At 51.0% G+C, this 18,592-nt stretch overlaps 8 protein-coding genes across 8 annotated transcripts; 5 read left to right on the top strand and 3 right to left on the bottom strand.

Annotated features, from left to right (window-relative positions):
* Positions 1–513: 513 nt before the first annotated feature.
* NEUTE1DRAFT_101758 (uncharacterized protein) lies at positions 514–826 on the top strand (the record flags this gene model as incomplete). The annotated part of the gene is made up of 2 exons (XM_009853772.1): positions 514–571; positions 609–826. The coding sequence occupies 2 exons, from the start codon at positions 514–516 to the stop codon at positions 824–826; spliced, it is 276 nt and encodes a 91-aa protein (XP_009852074.1).
* A 3,891-nt stretch (positions 827–4,717) lies between these two features.
* NEUTE1DRAFT_27678 (uncharacterized protein) lies at positions 4,718–5,092 on the top strand (the record flags this gene model as incomplete). The annotated part of the gene is made up of 1 exon (XM_009853239.1): positions 4,718–5,092. A coding segment is annotated over one exon (375 nt), but the record flags the coding sequence as incomplete, so codon positions are not given.
* A 1,826-nt stretch (positions 5,093–6,918) lies between these two features.
* NEUTE1DRAFT_101760 (uncharacterized protein) lies at positions 6,919–7,322 on the bottom strand (the record flags this gene model as incomplete). Its single annotated transcript, XM_009853773.1, has 2 exons — positions 6,919–6,977; positions 7,025–7,322. 2 exons carry the CDS (start codon positions 7,320–7,322, stop codon positions 6,919–6,921), a joined length of 357 nt encoding a protein of 118 aa, XP_009852075.1.
* A 2,903-nt stretch (positions 7,323–10,225) lies between these two features.
* NEUTE1DRAFT_101761 (uncharacterized protein) lies at positions 10,226–10,500 on the bottom strand (the record flags this gene model as incomplete). The annotated part of the gene is made up of 2 exons (XM_009853774.1): positions 10,226–10,329; positions 10,422–10,500. The coding sequence occupies 2 exons, from the start codon at positions 10,498–10,500 to the stop codon at positions 10,226–10,228; spliced, it is 183 nt and encodes a 60-aa protein (XP_009852076.1).
* Positions 10,501–12,286: 1,786 nt separating this feature from the next.
* Positions 12,287–13,281, top strand: NEUTE1DRAFT_101762 (uncharacterized protein; the record flags this gene model as incomplete). The annotated part of the gene is made up of 7 exons (XM_009853775.1): positions 12,287–12,357; positions 12,444–12,529; positions 12,611–12,668; positions 12,740–12,791; positions 12,910–13,020; positions 13,096–13,132; positions 13,196–13,281. The coding sequence occupies 7 exons, from the start codon at positions 12,287–12,289 to the stop codon at positions 13,279–13,281; spliced, it is 501 nt and encodes a 166-aa protein (XP_009852077.1).
* A 1,415-nt stretch (positions 13,282–14,696) lies between these two features.
* On the top strand, positions 14,697–15,456 carry NEUTE1DRAFT_101763 (uncharacterized protein; the record flags this gene model as incomplete). The annotated part of the gene is made up of 5 exons (XM_009853776.1): positions 14,697–14,730; positions 14,867–14,901; positions 14,998–15,157; positions 15,210–15,217; positions 15,301–15,456. The coding sequence occupies 5 exons, from the start codon at positions 14,697–14,699 to the stop codon at positions 15,454–15,456; spliced, it is 393 nt and encodes a 130-aa protein (XP_009852078.1).
* A 156-nt stretch (positions 15,457–15,612) lies between these two features.
* On the bottom strand, positions 15,613–18,042 carry NEUTE1DRAFT_147142 (uncharacterized protein; the record flags this gene model as incomplete). The annotated part of the gene is made up of 4 exons (XM_009853777.1): positions 15,613–16,219; positions 16,291–16,963; positions 17,140–17,770; positions 17,968–18,042. 3 exons carry the CDS (start codon positions 17,360–17,362, stop codon positions 16,165–16,167), a joined length of 951 nt encoding a protein of 316 aa, XP_009852079.1.
* Positions 18,027–18,399, top strand: NEUTE1DRAFT_101765 (uncharacterized protein; the record flags this gene model as incomplete). Its single annotated transcript, XM_009853778.1, has 2 exons — positions 18,027–18,265; positions 18,336–18,399. 2 exons carry the CDS (start codon positions 18,027–18,029, stop codon positions 18,397–18,399), a joined length of 303 nt encoding a protein of 100 aa, XP_009852080.1.
* Positions 18,400–18,592: the final 193 nt, after the last annotated feature.

Genomic DNA, 18,592 nt, shown 5'->3' on the forward strand with positions numbered 1-18,592 from the left:
TCGAGATGAGCAGAGTCTGACAATTGAATGGGGGGAAGAAGTTGAAGTAGTGGTGGTGTATAAGTAGGAGAGGAGTGTATGGTAGGCAAAGCTTGAAGATCATAGGAACAGGTCCACAGGGCAAAGCAGCTCGCGTTCGGAAGTGGGATGGTGTTGGTGAATGGAGCAGATTTGGTGGGAGGACAGAGTTGCGGGCATATATAGACTTCGAGCAGACCGCAAAAGGTGAACGGACCTAGTAGGGTTTTCGGGCACGCGGTAGGGTTTTGTTTTGATGACCTAATAGGTGGTGAGGTATGTGGCGTAGTCGTTGGAAGATGGTGAAATCGTCCAAACGAAGCGAAGTAGACCGAGGGATAAGGGTCGAGAAAAAAGTATTAGGAGTTGGGGGGGGAGATTCACGACGAAGGGAGGGATTAAAAAAGCCTTCGAGCGTGAGGAAAAGAAGAGGAGGTGCGAATCGAGGGAGCGGGCGAGAAAGGTATTTCAATCTTTCCGGCCGGTGACCGAGCGATGAGCGACCTTTCCGGCCAAAGATGGAAGCCAACCTTCTTTGGCATGCACGCCAAAAGTGTGGGATTCGCCAGCTACGATCGAGTGGGCTGCAGGCCCCGGCACTGTATCGTACTGTACCCGGTACCTTGTCGTCCTTGTTGGTGCTGGTGCCCTGGCGAGCGCCCTGTCCGCCCACCAATGCAGTCACCTTCCAGTTCACCCTTCAATTCTCAATGCACCCACAGAGTCCACTTTCCAGACGGGCACCCCATCGAGCGGAACAGAGCGTGGAGACTGCGCTAGCACCAGGTACCGCGTACCTGCTTGCTAGTTCGACCGCTGGGACTACGGAACCACAACCGTGCACGTCCCTCCCTGGTCCTTCACTTTTCTGCCCAGAGCACGGCTCGCAAGAAACGACTTGTGCCATGGGATGACGGCCACCGACGGGCTCTGCGGCCCACGTAGGGTTCAACTTTTCGACAGCGATGGTGGGCCCGCGACCGCCGAAACCAAAGGGTCATGGTTTAATGGGATCAATGGGCATTACGTTAACGGGTCGATGATTGCTAGCAAGCAACGAGTTGGTCGGCCCTCGAATGAACCAGGAGCCCAGAGGAGCCGCCGTTCCGTTCGTAGAAAGAGAAGAGTGTTCGAATTGGATTCGACTTGAGCCCGCCTCCACGCGATGCCACCGTGTGCGCCTGTGTACAGACTGTTCTCGCTATCCGTTCTTTGCCTACCTTTTTGGTGGGTCGGCCTCAGGTCGGCCTCTTTGGTCCTCCAATTGACACGGTACAACTGCCCAGCGCGGGCTAAGCTGGCGAGGCGGACAAGCACTACCTTCCAGCGCACCGCACTAACTACAACCACGGCACGCCCCAAAGAGCAGACCGCGATTGAATGTGATTGCCTTTCCTTCCGAGAAGTCCAACCTCACAAGCATTGGCTGATACCCTTGCTATGAGCAGGGGTTTATAGAAAAGCGGGTCCCCAAGAGTGCAGGTCGCAATGAGTTACCGCAGGATACCTCGATCGTCCAGTGCGTCCAGGTACCTTCGCCCCACCGTCCGCCTTTACCCTCTGCGCGCTCACCACCACAAGCCGCAATTGAGTCCGTACTGAGGTACCTGTCCGTGCCTCTCCACCTGAGTACCCTGTCAGCCAAAAGCCTGCGGGATTTTCTGGCTGCCCACCTCCACACCAGCATGCGCAGCTTCTTATTGGCTCGCGCTTCCTGAATGACGACGAGGAAATCAGGAATCAGAAGGGATTTACAGTTTTTCCCACACAAAAGGCCCGGCGCGCGAGTGCCAGAGCGGCCTAGGGGCGTTGCCAGAGCCCCAGGGCCGCCGCAGTCGACCAGCACTCCCAACCTCACACTCAGCAGCGAATCCGCCGGCCACCACAGACTCACAAACGGCGAGCATGTCTCCAGAACACTTGGCGGTCAGCCGGCCCAGAGTTGCCATTGCACCAGGCAGTTTGGCGGTCACTCGGTATGGATAATGACGACTCCATAATTCATGCTATCTACCTCTCGGCCGCGCCAGTCGGTATGGCTTCGAACGGCCTCATCTGGCCCAGGCATCGGCTGCCTTCCTTCCCCTATGCGCTGCATTTGCTTTTATGAGATGGAATTGTGTGTTCATGTATCGCTATGCAGGCTGGCCAGGGGGAAGTCCAGAGTCGTGAAGCTCCACGCCAATTCCTTGGCGACAGAGCACTAAGATCAGACTACACACTACATCCTCGACAGTCTCAAGCTCTCGATTTCATAGGCGCGAACAAGCTTTGGCCCTCGCTGTCCGTCATGAACCGGAAGCTGGGGTACACCCATGCCGTGCAATTGCTTCGCTTTAACTGGCCAGTTAATGGTGGCCAGCCCGCCAAGAGCCCAGAAGAGCCCTTATCGTTGCCGTGAGAGCTCCATCCCTGCCGGCAACGACGAGAAGGGGAACCTAGTGTAAACGAATCGACGAATGCCTACCAGAAACAAACAGGCTTGGCTCGCCCATCCCAACCGCTGGAAACGGTGGAACGGTGTGGCCGTCTGCACTTTGCAGCACATGGCCAGTCTTCTCCGCGGGCAGTCCGTCACGATCATTGCTGTCGGCCTCGCCTGTCTCGTCTTCCATTGAGAAGTCACCGTCGTTCGCGACATGCTGCATGGCATACACTGACCCGTAGGCAACGGTCGAGCCCGTGCCTACCCGTCGGTCTGTTTTGGTTTTCCGTGTAACACTGCCATGGCAAATTAGACGGGAACGGGGAGTCTAGTGTAGGGTCTTGGATTCAACCAGACAGGTCTAAGACGTTGCGTTACGGTGTTTTTGCCGGCTCGGTCTGATGAGATCGGACTTCCGTCTGATCGGTATCTGGGACATGACAAGTCACGGTGAAGCTGTTTCCCATGCTGACGTCGAATTGGGTGCAGTGTACACTACGGCACTGGTTTGCACCCTAGAATGCAATATGCCTAGGTATATCCAACCAACATGTAAAGCTACTGGTCATAGATGAGTATTCGTCAACGATATTAGGGATCACTAAAGGTTATAGCTAGACGGATATTCAGGCAATATAGGTTTCATGTCGAGCTGGTCAATTTCCCTCAACTCATTCTTTCCCAAGTCTGGCCGCGGCCGAGGCTGGATTAAGGTTGTCTGTCCCCTCAGTACCGGGACGGGAGCTGCACGTTGTCAAGTAACACGGTATATCGAGACTCGCCATATGGAAACAGCAATGAAACAATCAGTATAGCAACACACGATTGCCCCTCCATGCAAAGAGTCACGTTTGCCTTGTCCTTTGTAGGGAACCGAGGCTGGTTGTCAGTGGTGATCTGATATTACCCTCACCAGGCAGGCAGTCCCTCATCACGAACGGGGGGAAATGGATCTACGTCATTGTATTCAGGCCCCCAATGATGAGCAATGCGAATCAAGCCAACAAGGGAATGAAACGTTATCACTTTCCTCAATCTGAGCAAAAGGTGAAAACCGACGACTGACACTCCACAATATCAAGCCGCCGACGTTCCCGAACCCTATCAAATGTAAGAAATTTCTTTCTTCTATTTTTCATGTCCAATCGACCGCGGGAGTTCCCTCGCGCTACCATGCAACGTGCGCCCCATATTGCCGTACAAAGCACATTGTGAGGTTCGTCGCAGAGGCGATATTCCTTGTTGAAAAACTGAAGAGAAGAAAAATCGGAAAACTCCACACAAGGGATTACCCTGAACTTTCATCGGCAAGCAGTGGTTCAGTTGACGGCTCGCAAAGCCGATGGAGGCACCGCTTGCTGCTCTGTCGCCAGCGAACCATCGTTTTTAGTGTAGCGCCCTTCCGACCTCTATGGCAGGGTAGCACTGGTCCCCCTGCCCTGTCACGGCAGCCTCTCACGGGTTTTCAAGAGGTGTCGCAACCGGCGGGTGTTGAACTGCAAATCGGACAGCAATCTCCCAGCCTTGAGTGTTGAAGGACCGAAGAGGAGCACCTTGTAGACAAGACCAGGAACCGCGGCGTGTGCCATGGGGAAGATCGCCGCCTCCGCGTCTTGGGGAGATTACAGCCCATTCGGCAGCGATCGCGACCGGCTTCACTCTTCAAAGAACTTTTGCATCTTAATGCCCAGAAACAATGGTTTTTAGCCCGTGTTCTGCCCAGGCCGACTTGGCACCTTGAACTAGATTGCTCGCTGAGCACACGGTTCTAGGCCCAGTTGGCTGTTTTGGCTTCCGCGCACATTTTACGTGCACAATATTGCCTCCTACGCGGAAAAGGACGCAAGCCTGGCGTGTCCAAGCTGTTCATGGTGTTGTTGTCTCCTACACCACCGCGATACGAAAATGACGAGGCGGCCCAGCCGACCGGGTGTTGAGAAACTACACACACTGTCGAGTTTCGATTGACCGGAAAACGGCTGGCGACTTGGCAAGAGACAACATGATGGTCAGCTACCTGCCCCCCAGGACGGGAACAACACGTCTAGCGTAAAGCCCGTCAGCCGTGTGCCAGTGCCAGTGCCAGTGCCAGTGCCAGTACTACCCGTCTGCCAGCAGGCCAGTGCCGAGGTGTTGGTGCTGGTCGCCTCCATCCAAGACACCAAAGCCAAGCCCAAAAGGACAAGGCGAGAATGTAACCATCCACACATACACCGCAAAATCCCCCAAAACCTAAAACCATCGCAGTTCGCTCGGTTGTTCTCCGGCCTCAAGATGGATATACCGATGGATACGGTTATGGATTGCGTGCGGATGGAGAAAACGAGGGTGAGAAAATCGTGGAAGCGCGGGAAAGGGCTGGTCCATGAATCACGGGTCAGGTCACGGCGTGCTGGGAACCGATCGACCAGTGTGCCGGTCTCGTCAATGAGGCATCGTCCACTTGTCGTCGCTGTTGCCGTTGTCATCGCAGGGTGCACACCACCTGATCACCACGGGCGCCGTCGTCTCGAAGAGAGAGCCAAGCTGCCCTGGCTGCATGGAACAAAAAGCGGTCTGGAGGCGGTTTTTCTAGAAGGTTTGGAATATGCACGCCCTTATGCAACCATATTTTGGTGGGATGGAGCATCAGATGCCCCCACAGGCAACGCCAACGGATGGCAGTCGCCAAGTGGCGCGCAAGTAGAAGGAAGCCATGTTCTGACCAATAAGGAGCGTCAAGATATGGAGAGCCTCAAGGGCTGCAAGAACAACGGGCATGAAGGTGGGAACGAGATATGTACCGCACATGCACATGCTAGCAAGGGAAGGTGCGTGCATTCTGCAACTTCTTCCGAATCTGTGGGGATTCGGCTCTCTATGCTGCATTGACATCAATTAACTGGAAATCACTTCTTTCTGATCTCACGACTTGCTTCGAGTGCTTCTCCGGGCACAAATTGTACATGACAGCCGAGGTAGCATGGCAAAAGGCAGATTACGTATCGTGGGTACCGGCCATGAAACAATTACAATCTTCCAGGAACCGTTATAACCCGGCGATTATTCCCGTCACGAGCGAAGAAGCAGCAAAAGGTAAAAAGAGATGGCAGCCGAGACAAGAGAGGCTGGCTTGCGACCAATCGAGGGCCAGTAAGCGAATGTGGGCGAGTGTGGGTGAGAAGTTGGGGGATTTCCGCTTTCTTTGGGGTTGATGGGGTCTAGCGGCTTCCTTCACCGTTTTACGCTTTTACCCGTACGAGCATTGAATGGTCGGCTGGTACGCCTCTGCATGGCTAAAATGCTAGCCCGGTACGTTGCCGCTACAAGAAACGGGGGCCAAATAGGGAACAAGCTGAATGTTTTTTGTGTGAAGATTAAAGTTTTTTGCTACTTACAAAATTATGCTAGCAAGTTACATCCATGTAGAGGTGTAGGCCGTAGTTGTTGTGGGTGACAGACTGGACATCGAAACAAAATTGCGGACGAAGAGCACTCGAAGGAAGCACACAGCGCTTGAGTGGATGACACCGGAACAGGCACGGCACTGATAGTCGGTGCTCACGTGGATAATTCTCGGGTGAGCCGTTACCGATCGGACAGGGAATCCTCGCTCGGTCGGCACCCAATGTTCGCGATTGTGCCATATTTCCGCGGGGGCGGTCGTGGCCATCCGAGACCGGGGCTGCTAAGTACTCAACCGCCACGCTAAATTGCCCAATGGCCACGCCGCTTGGCCTGGATCTCGGAGGAGCATGAACACCTCATCACCGACATTTTACGGCGCCGTCGAACTCATCATCAGCGATATCACCTTGTTATTCCCATGGCTTCATGTCCGGCGAAGGCAGTGACGCAACGGCAGCCTCAGGGGCCGGCGACGACGGTTCGACGACGGTTCGACGACGGATGCTGCCAAGCTCTCCCGCCCACCACCCAGACGGCGGCGGCGCTAGGAGACGACTCCGAACCTTGTGGGAAAACTCAGGAACAGGAAATTGTCTCCTGCTTGTCTCCATGGCTCTCCGTTCCTCTCCAGTTCTTGGCCCTTGAGTAGCCGCGCCAAGGCGCTTCCAGCGGAGAAGGCCTCTCAATTCGCACCGAAATTGGCTCCGTGGCTTTCCAGTCAATATCACTGTTATCACACACAGTGAGCACTCGCTCTACACACAGCGAGGCACAAAAAATCGCTCTCCATGTGCACCCTTGTGTCCTTGCATATCAGGGCGACAGGCACGCATTGGCCGCGGATCCTTTTTTGCCGTTTTGGTGCCGTGCAGCCGTGCGATCCATGGACCCTGCGTGGACCCTTTTCTTCACAAAAACTGGCTGAAAAACCAAAAAAAAAAAAAAAAAAAAAAACCAAAAAAAAAAAAAAAACCGCGGTATTTAAAGAGTGGTACTGTAGTAAGCACGAACCGGAACTGGTGACCGCTATCGCTTGTTGTTCATTGCCGTTTCGGTGCCGGCTGGCAAATCCCCCCAACTGCCTTGAATCAGCACAGTCTCTGCAAGCTTCTGCTGGCTTCCTCCCTGGCAAGTCGATATATGTGGACTGTGGACTCGTTCCTGAATACAGGATCCCTTCAGCCGCCCGTGAACCATGAGCCTGTGAAATCTTCAAGACATCTCCAGGTCTGGCCACTGTATACACAGTACACCAGGAAGCTGACGCAGAGATGCAATTTCCTGAACTGGAGCACTGTCGGCGATATTCGCAGAAAAGAGTCTGCGCATTCTGCAACCGTAGTAGTATCTGCCCCTGCTGCTGACGTCCCTGTTTGCGGCCCGTCCATGATCCTGCAATGGAAGCCTCGAATGGGGTAGCCGCGGCGGTTTGCATATAACCAGGGGCAACCGCCGCTGCCAGCGTTCCCAGTGAGCGGGCATCTTCGGACATTAAAGACGACTAGACGCTACCCCATAATAGCGAACGCTATGCGCGCGTTATCGGCGAAAACTAGGTAAACTAGGGAAATCCAACACGCGCCTCGGCTCGCCGACGAACCCAAGCCACCCAGCCAGCCACGTCAAGTCGACAAAGGCCCAGAAGAGAGGCACACGAGCAGCTACCTATACACCGGGCCGAACATATCAGCACCAGCGACGCCGACAACAGTGATGACGTCTGATTACTGAGGCTCGGAATTGTAGAAAAAGGGGGCGGCGAATTGTTTCAATCACTTTCACTCTAGTTCCAGCAGCTACAGCTCCAACAGCTAGTCTACAGCTTCATCTCACCATATTCTTCTGCTCCGAACCGGAAATATCAATCACACAATCATCACCTCTTTTCTACCACCAATTCGACATGGAAAGCCGGCTACAGTCATTGTCAAGCTTCGAATTGAGCAACTCCACCAAAATCTTTCACGGGCTGACGCCAAAAGACTGTTCGATGGAATGATGAAGTCAATTGCAATGACCAAAGGTCACTTACCACCCATACGCCAGTTCTTCGTTATGAGAGGAACCCTCACTTCAACTCCCGATGATGTGCTGGGCAATCCGATACGCGAATTTGAGGGGAAGTGGAAAGTGGTTGAAATGAAGTTGCGGGATGGTCTACCAGCTAGTTTGGCGCGGCTGCGTGGGGGGGCGGGCCTCGACAAACGTTGGGGGTTGGTGCCGTTGTTGCCAGACTGACAGAGTGGGTGGAAATCTGCGAGCGAGTGTTTTCGGTTCCTGAGGGAAAACGACCCGTAACCAACAAAGCAGCACCAGCTTATCGCTGCTGTTACCTGTCTGTCATTGCGACTTGACGCTCTCACAGGTTCGCCACGACACGACATTGGAACTTTTTTATTTTTTTGGTCATCGTCGTTGCTGTCGTTCGAAGATTTCATTTCAATCTTACCTTCACTCTCACCAGAACAGGAAAGCTGGCCTAGAGCAAAGGACGGGATGGACAAACACGGACATTTCACACCTTCGACTCAGACATCCACCCCACTTTGTGCTTATGTGGTAGGTACCTTTTGGGACTTAGCTTCGACTTTCTTGTGCACCGGGCCAATTCTTACACTACTGCCCCATGTTCCGATGCAACGAACTGCAAGGCACGCGAGACAACAAACAAACCCCACTATTATGGCCACCGTTATTGGACAACTGGAAACACGACTTGTGGATCATTTGTTGTGGAGATAGTGACAGAGGGCCGAGGAGAGAAAGAAAGGAAGAGAGAGAGCCGACAACAACGAAGAAAGCTGGAACCGAACCTTCGTTACATTGTTGCCCTGCGATCCGACCACAGGTGGCTAAAGTAAATCGTGTCACCGCAGTGCAGGCTTGCCTGGGGCTCCAGACACCGAGGCTAGGAGGGGAGCCAAAAAAGCAGGGGAAAGGAGAAAACCCACTTTTTCTCTGGCTCCCCAGCCATCGCTTTGCGGATTTGCCAGTTGTCATTGAAACCGCTTCCTGTCTGTCTTTCCCTACTTACTTACTCTCATGAGAGGAAGGGAGGAGCATGATGAAAGGGCAAGCGAAAAATGCAAATAAAGAGTGAGCAAAATAACAGAGCAAGGTCCTGAAGTGATCTCGGCGATTTGTTGTAGTTGGCGATGATGATGAAAGAATTATGCCGTGTTTGCTAAGGTACGAAGGGACTGAGGGAGGATTGCGGTCACGCAAAAGACCATTCTCCTCCCTGATTGCAAGTTTCATCATTGACCCGTTCAATCGTCCTCGCTAATCCTGCGTCTCTGTCGGCTTTTTTCGACAGTTGTAATTTAACTTTTTTTCTATGTTTTTTTTTTTCTCCTACCTGCTCATCAATCCATGACATCCGAGGTCTCCGAAGTGGATGAACCTGGAAGCAAAGGCCGTCGCCAAAAAGACGGACAACCATCATCCAAGTACTAACAAACCCCCATGGTTCGGTCCAATTGCGTCTATGCATTTCCGTCGTCTATCGACAGCTGCCTTTCTCGTTATCCTCCAGTTTTGCCAGAACTGTGTTCACAACCTGCACAATGGTCGTTTTTGTGCACAACAGCTTTGTCAATTAAAATGAAAATTGCAACTTCTCGTTCTTTTGCGTGATTCAATTGACACTATCAAAGCCAAGCGCAACACTACTTCCAGGCTGGGCGTCGCAAGCCAACTGCTTACCTTTATCCTTGCAGGTGAAATCTCAGCTTCCCATCTTGCGGATGAATGGGGGGGAGGATCAAACCTCTCGACTTACGCAAAATGATCAACGTACAACACACTATACAGTACAATCCGCAAAATTTACCTTCAATGCACACTTACATGACCGCCAGTCGCAGTCTGCAGTTCGCAGGCGCAGTTGTTGTTATAGTTGTAGTGGCCAAGACTTAGAAAGTGACACAAAAGCAATTGCCAAGAAATACCAAGTAAGATGCAATGCAAGAAGATTGGGGGGGAAGTGGGAGATCAATTGACAAAGGCGGCCGGATACACGTCCCGTCGAGGTTCGCTGCAAGTCTGTTAATTGGCAGGTTACATTCCATCCTTATACATAAGGGCAAATTTTAGGCACTCACGATCGGTTAGAGTGGCTTGACATATATGTACTGTAACGGAACTGAGTCTATTATCATAGGCGTGATTGATTTTGGTCGAGGGGAGAGGAAGAGAGAGAGGATTCTAATGGGTTAGGAAAGAAAAGACTTGGAAGCTTTCGAGAAAAGGTGAAAGAAAAGGGAAGATGATCTCAGTTGCTCAAGTCTTCTCGGTCGATTGCATGTACCGAGCCTCAAAGAATACTACACGATGGAAGTTGTCGTCGAAGTTGCTAGTCAACGGCTTCGGAGTTTTGTGAACTTACTAGTTTGATCATGTGTCGTTGATCGGTCCGTTTGTTTTGATGAGTCCTCCACACAGTTCAGTCCAAACAGGGGATGCAATGGAAGTCAGGCAACAACCAGGAGATGCAATTCCTCAAGACGCGCACAGCTTTGGGGAAAAGAAACAGCGTAAAAATCTGTCATGTTGAGACACCGAGACAACATCCATCCAAAAGAGCCAAGACCAAGAGATGCTGTGTGAGTCCCGCCAAGAGAATGAGAGACACTTGTATAGTTGAGATCAACAACAACACAACCAAACATCGAAGCGGTAAAGGCCAACAACTCATTCATGATGATAAGACCATGAGAACCAAGAAAAATTGTGAAACCTAAACTGCGGTGTATCAAAGAAGTTTACCGTTTTTTTTTTGTTTTTTTTTTATATCTTGGCTCATGTGTGGTATCGTTCCAAGTATCTTGAAAATGTTGACTTGTTGCTATCATCCAGGGGAAGCTGTTGTTTGATTGGTATGGATACAACTTGACAGGCAAGTAGTGTTCACCCTCAACCTCTTGGCTTTGAATGCTGAAAGGGAGACGGGGCACAAGTGTCAGGTCAACGGTGTGACGAAAAAATGCGAGATTTCGGGTTTTGCCTCCGACACTTGAAATGTGTAACACGATTCATTTATCAACTTTCTTGTCATCTGCTCATGTCCCGTTCGAGGATGGAATGAATGTTAACTATAACGAAGAGACAAACGGTCTGGCCTAAGCTGGACTGCACAGCCCTAAATATGTAGTCTAGGTAGCGAATCACAAAACTTGAACGGCCAGCGCTATATGATATCGGTCTGTTTCGAGCTTTATATGCCGAGTCCAAGAACCAGGTATCAGATCTGCTGTCCTGAAAGGTGACTTGCCCTTGCATTATGCATGAAGGGTCGTCGGGGTTTCCTTTGTTGGAGTTGGTCGTCACCTGATAGGGACAGGAACCTTACGCTGCCCTCTATTCTTGTGAACGGTACTTACTGCTGAGGTCTGATTTGGAAATTCGCATGTGTAAAGAAGTTCTCTGTATTTTTTTTCTCCCCGTGGCTGTATTGATCTCTTTGCCTACTTACCAGTCCTTGCGAACCCGAGCAACTTCCTTTATTGAGCTTCTTTTATGCCAGTGTCAACTCTAATACCAACTTCAACTTCAATCTCAACCATTGTTTCGCCTTGGTCACTTGCCTTCACAATGAACCTTTTGCCAAGTCCCCTACCTGTCTATGTCAAACAACAACATGGCTGATTCTATTTCTTTGAAAGTTCAAAATTTTCGGCCGTTACAAGAACCTCTTTCACTTGACTACAGCCTTGGAGCGGTTGTTTCCAATCTCAAGGTGTTGTACACCTACTTGGCGACTTGGCGACGGGATGACCAGAGTAAAGCGTGACATGACTGAGTTGCATGAGCTGAAAGAGTTTGCAACTTGGCAGTTTCTCTTAAAGGACCTCAGATGATTGTCTTGTTGCCATGACAGCAGCTACCCGATTGTCTCTCTGCTTGGCTGTTTGTGAACTTTGACGCTCTCTCTTGGCGGTCGGTGATCTCATCGTCAGGCTGATTTTGGCTTCTGTGAAGTGTGTTCCATTGGCTTGAGCATCTCTGGATGTGAGCCTAAACACAAGTGGGAAACAGCCCAGTACACGCTGCTTGAAAAGCTGTCCTGTCTCAGGCCTCTTTTCGAGTACATGTTGCTGTAGATCGTGTGATGTTGACTATATGCAATAGAATCGGAGCTAAACTTTATAATCGGTGAGTAGCTAGTCTCGGGTCTAAACACAGACTCCGACTTTTGTTAGCCATCAAGAGCTCAACCTCAAAAGCATTTCAAAAAGAAAACCAATCAAACATTCTAGTGAACAGAGAACTTACAGCGTGTCGTTGTCCACTTGTGACTTACAGGCACACAAGACCCAGGATGAGGTGCTGACTGGCGGTAACTTACATGCATTCCGAACTCTCGAACAAGTGTCAATTTAGGCAACAACCCAAGGTAACAGATTGATTTGTTATCGATTGTTGCACGGTTACTGTCAAAGAACATGGAGACAATGTATGTACTTAGGTATTGGTGGAGGTATTACAATAGATGTCAAACATGTCTTAGATTCAGAACCGTTGGAAAGGTACTTACTTGCCGTTATTTGCCTCACCTCGCTAATACTTGAGATTATTGCTTTGTGTTCCGTACCTTAGTTACACCGTACCTAAGTACCTTTCCGGCTACAGTGTATCAACAAGGATCGGAGTTAATCATTCATGTTGCGAATGCGGCGCAGATCCCGGAAAGCTCCTCGAGTGCTGAGTACTGATGGGTAAGGTTTAGACAGTAGTCTTCGGTCTAGAATTTGCACAAAACTGAAAGGTAGTTTGGACCAGTTGAGGCTGAAGGGTGGCTGACTATATCAACAATGCCATTGTTCGCTTTATGGTTTCTGTATGCAATAGTCGACATTGGATGCTGACAATGACGGAATGGTTGATAATTGCATATGATCGAGTTTTTAGATCTCACTCCCTTGTTGTCTTCCATGCCCTGACCCGTCTGTTGAATGTCGAGGTACGAGTCTGGCGCAATCGTGTACAGGCACTTATGGTAACGCGAACATCATTGTCTCGAGATCGATGATTTTGGCATTGCTGGCTTGTTGACCACTTCACGTGGCTTCCACGTGGAGTGGCATCAACGCCTTGCCGTCGGTGTCAGGCGGAACTTAGCTTCCGCTTTGTTGCGAAATCGTTCTTGGTCTTTCGAAGCAACTCGGATCGCCATGTATGGTGCTCTCGAGGTCACTGTACAAAACTTGTGAAAACAACACGTGTAGTTGGAATCGGTGATAGTGTAATTGCTGTATGGGTCAAAGGCCGCATTTAGTGGCAAGCTTCCGACATGTTCGGCCGGTTAACGCTCCCGGGATCGGTCAAGCAACAGCCTGGTCTATCCGGAGTTCCGGATGCCTCAAGCAGGTGTCAGCGTATTCCCGAAGTCATATCCGGCGTTGCAACGAGAATGTAAGGAGAGGCATATGATATCACGACACATGCCATGAAGAATGGGTGGGTTTATGCTCGCTTTTTTTTGTCTTCCGAACTTTCCGGATGGGTGGCCAAGACAACACGGATCTCGTCATGTTGCGGAAACGAAGTGCCAAAAAGCCAATAGTCAAGCTGAAGACCGCATTCGTCCTGTTTTTGCAAACGTGGTTCATTTCAGGACTGAGTGACTGTATGCTAGTAGTGATGCCGATGCCATGCGGATATGCATCCCACCGCATTGATGTGGCTCAACAGCTGCCCTCATGGGTAGTCTCACACTCCAGCACGCGCCGTTCATTCGACGTACACGAGCTTGCTGGAACATTGATACAGACAGCGAAGAGCTTGAATTGCTTCGTGCAGGACAAGGGGTCCTTTCAGGACTCAGGTGGTGGCTGGTTAGGAACAAGGAAAGCCAACTAACTACACCAGAAGCCCCAAGATTCCAAGTTCTTATACCTTCACGTCTAAGCGCACAGCGCACCTTCCCAAGCTGTCAAGCTCATGTTCCCAATGACTAGGTATGATTCTTGATACCAGTAGCCATGTGTCCAGTCTCTCGATGATAGAACGAGTGGCATCGTACAATACGCCAAGGCTGATGATATGCATCTCAATCGCACCTTCCACCTTCAAGAAGCTTCCCATAATTTCTCTGACATCCAGAAAGTCCACTCTCCAAACTCTGTGGTGTTAATGGGATCCGTTGTCATCTACTTAACTCGAAAGAGGGTGGAATAATTGCCACTACCATGACTAATATGCATCACCAGGGGCAGACAGTCACACTTTGTGGAAAGGAAGAAAGGAAGAACGAAAGGAAGAACGAAAGGAAGGAGGGGAGGACAATTCTTGCATAGATAAGCTACTCATCTGTACAGGTAGGTACGTTATGGTTGCGACAAGTAGAAGACAAGAGCGACTGATATGCCTGCCTCCTTACCTGCCTGCCTTGTTAAGCCAAAGGCTCAAAGACGACGGGAGCGAGGTAAGCCTGAGTGGTGCACAAATCACTGAAGTCAAGCCAAGCTAAGTCCGGAATCGTACTTGGCTCACTTGTCAAAACTGCGGTCAGATTCGACTTGTAGTCTCTACGCAGATCGAGGTTGGTTTGTTCCATTATTCGACTTGTTCAGAGCCCAGATAAACCTGGCCAAGAATCACTACCACTAAACGGTTTCCCGGATGAGGTGCTTCCTGTTCTGCAGGAAAATTTAACATCAAGCGACGACTGGGGTTGGCAAGTTAAATCTGACTTCAAACTTGGATCGCTTTGGCTTGCTTGCGTCCGGCTTGACTTGTGTGGAGTAGTGTTCGAAAAGCAGAGCGACGTCGAGTCGCCCTCGACTCAAAATCATACGCCTGATGGGACGGAAAAGAAGAACTGCATTACTGGCTTACTCCGACACGTAACTTTTGAAAGAGTAATATGGTCGAGTTCGTCAAGGCTGTGCAGTACGTGGGTAGGTAGGCGATATGATCTGGAGTATACCCCCAACATGTGTCGACGGAGGCTTTCTTTGCTCTCGCTTGTCTTGTGAGTGAAGGTGATGAAGTGATGGGAACTATCTCATTCACATATACTTCTCTGGTATCTAGTGTCTGACGAGTCTTCCGGCGTCCCGTCACTCAAAGTATCGCAACGCGAATAGAGTAGGTATTTCGGTAAAGTCTAGTCTTTTGGAAAGGATAGAACTTGCGGCTCTTGATATTGACTGTTTTTGATACAGGAAAGGTGGTGTTATAGCACAAGGTTGCACTACTACCATCTTTCCAAAGCAGTAAGCCTTCTTTGCTGCCTGAACGCTACCGTATACTTCTTCCAAGACTCCGCCTTCTGGGACCTTCCCGCCAAATACCTCGAGGATGAAGACATTTTGGCCCTCCATGGTAGTTCAGGAGATCAGGACATGGTGTTGCTGACCCTGAAGCCACACATCAGCTCTTAAAGTCCTATAGTCTCCTACGTTTCTAAGAGCTGGAAGGGGTTGTCAGGACACTGCCATATCTTCCCTTTCTGACTGCCGTTGAAGCTCACTGACATGGCAATCGTCATGTTGTGGCTGTTACTTATTGTCGAGCGAGAACGTCGCCTTAAGCCGGGGAGGTCCGTCAATTGTGCTAGGCAAAATCAAGCACAATTGCAAGGCCCGAACGGTAACCCCAAGACTATAAGGCCGCCATCATGAACCTGGCGATGTCGATGCCTGGTCTCTCAAAAATCCTGGAAGGTGGAGGTTGCAGAGTGTATTGAAATGATGGGCATGGAGGTCGAAATTCTAGGCGCCATAGGGTTGTTTTCATCACAAGAACTATTCAGTCAAAGATATGACACGCCGATGCAGTACGGGGCAAAATCATATAACTTGACTTACATTCGGAAATAACCGAAACGCTTCGTGACACATCGCGTTGTGTATCTATATCGCCCTCTACTACATAAGCCACCGATTATCACCGACTGAATCATCTGTTAATGTCGATCAACTCCAAGCATCGACACCTGGCATCCGTTTCTGCCCATCTCATCAAAATCGTTAAGGCGTGAAATAAGAGACATGACCAAGATCAACAACGAAGTTCAGTCTTGGAATACCAGAGATCTTGGATGTACCAGTTGGAGAAGGAGGACCTGCGCGTGAGACCGTTCCCCAAAACCAAACAAATGACCCACACCGCACCAACCACGCCCATTTCCGTTTCCTTGGTAACAGAAAAATTTCTCTATAAAGATGTCGTATGAGGACAGAACCCATCCCGTCCATCCATCCTCCTGAACCTACCGACCAAACCAACCCGACCGATCAACCGAATATTTGAAGATGAAAAAAGAAAACAAAAAGAAAAAGAAAAGACAAATAACGCGATCTCGATCAGCGCCGGCGTTAATTATGCGTTTAGTGCTTCGCGGTGACGGCCTCGCCGGTCAACTTCTCGACGTAGGTCTTGGCCCTGTTATTGGGGTAAAAGCGGTCAGCATCTCTACAGTGACAACAAATGATTAGTCAGGGTCAGGAACTCACATATCGCCGAAAGCAACCATGCAGACGGTCTGCCAAATACCAAGACCAATGCGGGGGGTGACACCGCGGTACAGGCCCTTGATGCCGTTGGTCTGGTAGATGTACCTGAAGGTGTTGCCGACAGTCATCTTCTTGGGGCGGTTGGGGTCCTCCTTCTTGCTCTGCATCTCGACGCGGATGACCTCGATGGGCTGGTTCCAAGCAGAAAGACCACCACCAAGGGTGGAGGCGAGAATCTTCTCCCACGCGGCCAGCTTCTGTCCCTCCTCCTTGCCGGTGGCCTTGCGGATACCCTGCTCAGCAAGGCGGGAGAGGCCAAAACGGGAACCCCAGTTGGTCATCTGGCGAATGGCAACGGCGTTGACGCCCTTGTTGATACCGCGGATACCCTCGCGGCGGTAGATGTCCATGAAGGTGGCCCAAGTGCCGGGGGCCTTCTGGCCGGAGGCGCTCATCTTGTGCTTGGTAATCTCGACCGTCTTCATACAGGTGCAGAAGCCCATGGTGGCATACGCCTGCGCAACACCACCAACGATACCACCGGTGATACCGGCAACGAAGTCACCGGCGCCGGCGGCACGAGCATGATATTCGGCCTCGGAGGCAACGAAGAGGAGCACGGCACCCTTGGTGGAGCCCTCAATCCAGGCCCATGGGATAAGACCCTGGTAGACTGATTGACGAAGAGCATTCGTTGATTAGCTTCCAGACTCCAAGTGAAAATGGGAGAAATCAGAATGCGGGAGAGTACGGTAGGGTTGAGCGAGTAGGTAGGTGAGGCAAAGGCTGAGGGAAGCGCTAACTGATGCTGATCTCCGGTCGTCCGGGGAGCTTCATATCATCACTTACAGCCAAAGATACCACCACGGTTCCAGATGCGGCGGAGGGCAGAGGCAAAACTATCGCTGCGGTTGGCAGCCATGGTGGTCTTGATGACCTCCAAGGGTTGGCCGAGCGTGGTGACCTCGAAGAGGTTGAGACCGGCACCCAGAAGCAAGTTGGAGAACTTGACGGGCTTCTTTTCCAGCTTCTTTGGCGCTGGGGCCGGGACGGAGGCGACGGCGGCGGACATGGCTGATCGAATGTTGTCGGATTACTGGGGCCCTGACCAAGGGATTCGGGTGCTTCTTCGCAAAGTTGAGGGGGAAAGGGGGCTTTTGGAGGTGGGAGAGCCTGAGGTAAGCCGAGGCGGAGATGGGCTGCTGTCACCGGTTACTCGGGTGAAGTGACCGACTTCGGTGGAGTAATTGGAGTGTACTTGGCTTCTTTTGCCGGCGGGCCTGACCTTGCTGCTGGAGTATTTCTCACAATGATGACGATTGTGACGATAGCGAACGGAGTTGTCGACAGCAACGAGTCGATGGCAGCAGGATAGCAGCACGTGAAGTCGGTTGGAATCCGGCTCGGTAAATTTGAAAATTCGAGGGTATCTGGCTTCTGTCTTGGTAGGCTGCAGCAAGCGATGGCGGCGGGAGGAGACCTGTTTGTTGCATGTTGTTAATCGGGGCGGTTCTCTCGGTCCATGGTGTCAAGTTGAAGTGGATTCATGCCCAGCACGCCTAGATAGGTCTGGCGCCCAGCACGACCACCGAGAGCGCTCAACTTGGGCATCTTGGGCGTCTTGGTTTTGCCCTAGGCCATCTGGCTTCTAGCCGCGATAGGATTTGCCCCACTAACCTTGATTGAGAGAACGACGGTTCGATTCGGTGGACGACGACGATAGTGGTGATGAGAAGATGTCACTTGGGTGCGTGGCGGATGTTTGGGTTTTGTTCAAGCAAAGTGTTAACTGTTCCTCCTCGTCTTTTTGCCGGTCTCAACAACAAAACTCAACAAAGAAGCCAATTGGAAGCGACGATTGTGTGGTAGAACTAGACGCGCGTGGTGGATTGGACACGGTTGTAATGCTGTGTCCCAGGACGAGGGGGAGGGTTGAACAGCACACGGGGGGGTTGAACGATTCGGGGGTTCAAGGGTTCACCATACGATACGGCAGCGTACCTGTACCAATTCCGTTCGTTCGGACCGACCCCGACGATGCCTAGGCCGTGTGTTACGCTTACAGTAATGGCTGACGGTCAGATCCTGTGCATTATCATCAAATGCTAGCTAGTACCTATGCAGATTGACAAAAACCGAAAGCTAGGGCAGGTAAGCAATGAACACAAGATCACTGTAATCCTCCGACTTCATCTCTTACTCTTTGTGATGGAATCGAAGGATGCTTAGAGCAGTGGAAGCGGCCATGATTACAACCATACTTACTCTGATCCGTAGTCCGTGCCACAAAGATACTGTACTA

Source organism: Neurospora tetrasperma, assembly GCF_000213175.1.
Source record: "Neurospora tetrasperma FGSC 2508 unplaced genomic scaffold NEUTE1scaffold_4, whole genome shotgun sequence".
NCBI lineage: Eukaryota > Fungi > Ascomycota > Sordariomycetes > Sordariales > Sordariaceae > Neurospora > Neurospora tetrasperma.